The sequence below is a fragment of the Arachis ipaensis genome, chromosome B03 (genome assembly GCF_000816755.2).
Source record: "Arachis ipaensis cultivar K30076 chromosome B03, Araip1.1, whole genome shotgun sequence".
NCBI classification, from domain to species: domain Eukaryota; kingdom Viridiplantae; phylum Streptophyta; class Magnoliopsida; order Fabales; family Fabaceae; genus Arachis; species Arachis ipaensis.
The window spans coordinates 1820499-1824773 of NC_029787.2; the positions used below are offsets into that span (position 1 = coordinate 1820499).

At 37.4% G+C, this 4275-nt stretch overlaps 1 protein-coding gene across 1 annotated transcript; it reads left to right on the plus strand.

Annotated features, from left to right (window-relative positions):
- Positions 104-2330, plus strand: LOC107629358 (leucine-rich repeat receptor-like serine/threonine/tyrosine-protein kinase SOBIR1). The gene has a single exon (XM_016332135.2). It carries the CDS (start codon positions 164-166, stop codon positions 2099-2101), a length of 1938 nt encoding a protein of 645 aa, XP_016187621.1. The 5' UTR covers positions 104-163; the 3' UTR covers positions 2102-2330.

Genomic DNA, 4275 nt, shown 5'->3' on the forward strand with positions numbered 1-4275 from the left:
GGTAAACTCCCAGGAGTCCTGGTGGAAAATTCAGTCCAAAGAGGGACCCATCAGCAAAAAAATTCCACACGCTTTTAGCACCTTATAATGTTTATAAACAACCATTAAACAAACACATTAAAAAAATAAAAAAACACCATTCTCTTCTTCTTCTTCTTCTTCAATGGCTTCACAAAATCCTATCTTCTTCTTGCTCTTACTCTTGTTATTCTTCTTCTTCTCCTCTTCAATCATCAAAGCCAAGCTTGATCTCCACCCTTCAGACCTCACCGCCTTTAAAACCCTCCAAAGAGACCTTGGTCTCAATGCACTTTTAGTCAACGGTCAACGCTTCCACCCATGCACCATCGATGGTGTGTTCTGCGAGAGAAGGCTCTCCACCAACGACACCGCCACAGCCACCTACGTCCTCCGCATCACGCGCCTTCTTTTCACCTCCAAGAATCTCAATGGAACCCTCTCTTCCGCCATTGGACACCTCACTGAGCTTAAAGAACTCTCTTTATCTGATAACCACCTCGTTGACCGCATCCCAAACTCCATAGTCAACCTCAAGAAGCTCGAAATCCTCGACCTCCGTGGCAACGGCTTCTCCGGCGAAGTCCCGCCTCGCCTTTCTTCGCTCGCAAGGCTCCGAGTCCTCGATGTCTCCTCCAACAAACTCTCCGGCAACCTCAACTTCCTCAAGTATTTTCCGAACTTGGAAAAGCTTAACGTCGCCGACAACCTCTTCGTTGGTCGTGTCCCGGTTTCCGTTCGCTCGTTTCGGAACCTCAGACACTTCAACTTCTCCGGCAACAGTTTCCTCGAAGGCTCGACGCCGATTGTCCCACGACGCTTCATCTTCGCCGAGGACGACGGAGAGAGCAACGACGGCATAACCGCTCTCGCGCCATCTCCGAGATCAAACAAAAGGAGGAGGAGGAGCTACTTTCCCAGCGCTTCTTCTCCGGCTCCCGGACCGGCACCCAACCACCATCACCACCACAATCACAGGAGAAAGATTCTCGGATGGATACTCGGTTTTCTTGCCGGAGCATTTGCCGGAATAATATCCGGTTTCATATTCTCATTGCTTTTCAAACTGACAAAGGCGTTACTGAAAAGAGGAGGCAAACGCGCCGGCGGCCCTGATATCTTCAGTCCTCTGATCAAGAAAGCCGAAGATTTGGCATTCTTGGAGAAAGAAGATGGTTTGGCGAACTTGGAACTCATCGGAAAAGGTGGCTCCGGCGAGGTTTACAAGGCGGAGTTGCCAGAAAGCGACGGAAAAATGATTGCCATAAAAAAAATCATCCAACCACCGAAGGATGCAACTGAAATGGAAGAAGAAGAAAGCAGAGACTTACACAAAAAAATGAGACAAATCCGATCAGAGATCAACACAGTCGGCCATATCAGACACCGGAATCTGTTACCCCTTCTTGCTCATGTTTCCCGCCCTGATTGCCACCTCTTGGTTTACGAATACATGAAGAATGGAAGCTTACAAGATTTGTTAAACAAAATTCAAGATGGAAATCAGGAACTGGATTGGTTATCAAGGCACAAGATCGCCATTGGAGTTGCTTCTGGACTTGAGTACCTTCACATGAGTCATAGTCCAAGAATCATTCACAGAGATCTCAAACCAGGAAACATTCTTCTTGATGATGATATGGAAGCTAGGATCTCCGATTTCGGTCTTGCAAAAGCAATGCCTGATGCTCAAACTCACATTACTACTTCCAAAGTTGCTGGTACAGTTGGTTATATTGCACCAGAGTATCACCAGATTCTTAAATTCACTGATAAGTGTGACATTTTCAGCTTTGGGGTGGTGCTTGGAGTTTTAGTGACGGGAAAACTTCCCTCTGATGACTTCTTCCAACACACGGATGAGATGAGTATAGTGAAATGGATGAGGAAGGTTATCATCTCGGAGACTCCAAAGGAAGCCATTGATGAGAAGCTTCGTGGGAATGGTTTTGAGGAGCAAATGCTTCTTGTTCTTAAGATTGCATGCTTTTGCACTATGGATGATCCTAAGGAGAGACCTAATAGCAAGGAAGTTAGGTGTATGTTAACTCAAATCAAGCATGATGACATGAATCTCTCTTAAATAAAGTGAAAAAAAAGAAACAAAGGAGTAGATTCTCTCTATTTCTAATGTATTATATAATATGTTTGGGTAAAATTGTATTTTCCTAGCTAGGAAGTGTAATGAACAAATATAATGATAGTGTTTTCTTTATAACATAATGTTAATAAATTAGCATTGTGATTGTGATCCTAATTGTTTAATGAGATATATATTATGGAATAAGCAAGGTTGTGAGAACCAGACCGGTGATTAAATCGGTTAAATGATTAGTTTAATGATTTAATTGGAGTTGAATTGTGATTGATCTGGTTTAAATAAATATAGAATAAAATTATAAAAAAATTAATATATGATTTTAAATATTTAAATTTAATAATTTTTATATTAATAAAATTTAAAATTTGATAATTTCACATAATAAATTATTCATAATTTATTATTAAAAGTTCATAAACAATTTTAAATATTAAAATTTATAGTTAAAGGAAATCAAAATGCACATAAATGACAAACACAAAATATTCTACCACAAAAAAATAACATTGAACAAATAAGTTTTCAACTAAACAAAGACACTACACATCAGAAATCATAATCATCATTAAGTACAAGTAATCCAAAACCACCATCTTTAGAAGAACCACAAAAAAAAGTGTTTGAGAATTCAATTACAATATCAAGCATATTCACTTTAACTTCCATGTCTCCTCCATCTAATAAAATAGAAAAAAATTCAATAAGAAATCAAAATTAACAACATTTATTTTTATGGAATGAAACAGAGTTTGCTATGTCACTCACCATCAGAATACGAAGGCATAGCATTATCAGTGTATATTAAACTTTCAATGCCTTAAACATCTCCATTAGTAAATTCAGGATCATCCTCATCTGCCATTATCTAAAAATCTACCGTGTTAATGCTTTAAATGTCAATTGGATCATAATTCATCTTCTTTTGATGCAACTTAGATTGAAGGCGTAGGTTATAAGTCACATAAATAATGTCACTTAGTCTTTGATACTCTAACCAGTTCCTCTTTCTTGAATGGATTTGTTCAAAAAAGCTTCCGTTCCTTTCACCTCCAGACGAAGAAGATGTTTGATGAAAAAGACAAATTACCATTTTTTTTGTAAATTAGGAGTTCTTCCACCATGTAACCTCCACCATTCACCTAAATATATATAAAAAATAAAAATCAAATACTGTTTAATATTTATTACTCAACATATTAAACTTTCAAACTAAATTGAACTTAGAAATAAAATAACTTACCAGGTTCAAGTTTCGTTGCCACTCTCTTGGCACTTTTTCTCCCAAAACTTTTTTTATAATTTTGATTCAATTATTTTTCTTGCATTGCGGCAACTGAGTCATCGCAAAGGGTTTCAACATCAAGCAAATCAAGTAAAGATCTCAAAATATTTGCCTTCTTAACCAAATCCTCACTATAGAAAAAAGCTTTATTTAAAAAGTACGCCGCCGCATAGAGATCGCGCTTTAAATGCTTATCCCACCGCATTTTCAAGATACTTGTGTATGACATATAAGTAGCTTTTCGATTTCTAAACATTGTCTTGATAGTATTTTTGGCTCTTTGCATGCTTTCATACATGTATCCCAAAGAGAGTTTTTCATCAGCATCAACAATCCTCAACAAATTAACAAGAGGACCAACAATTTTCACAGTGATAACACAATCTTGCCAAAATTTACTATCCAAGACAATTGAACTAACAATCTTCCTATTAACACTTTTGGCTAATTTATGAGAAGTGAAATATGTGTCCATCATCAATACTTGCAAATCTTTCTTGTGATCATATATACTTTTCAAAATAATGAAAATAGTGGCAAAACGTGTGACTCCTGGTCGAACAATTTCTTTCCAAATTTTTCTTTTTCTAAGCCAGGACAAGAAGATCATATGATTGTAAATAAACACAGTCACTTTTGAAATACGAAAAGCAAGGTCAGCTATGTGAAATCAGGTCCAATTGCAGCAATACCATCCAATGCAGGTTAAAAGTAAGGTGATTGAATTGCATTAAAAAGAATACGTGTATCAACGATCTATTTAGCAAGTTCCGACTTAGCCTTGTGCACAATTATTTTACTGGCCAAAACACTTTTTAAAGTCGGTTGAGACTCTGGAGTAGTCATTTCTTTGAAATAATTTTTTGGGTAACAA

Excerpts from the sequence above, each read along its gene's own strand:
- LOC107629358 (XM_016332135.2), top strand. The coding sequence starts at position 164 with ATGGCTTCACAAAATCCTATCTTCTTCTTGCTCTTACTCTTGTTATTC.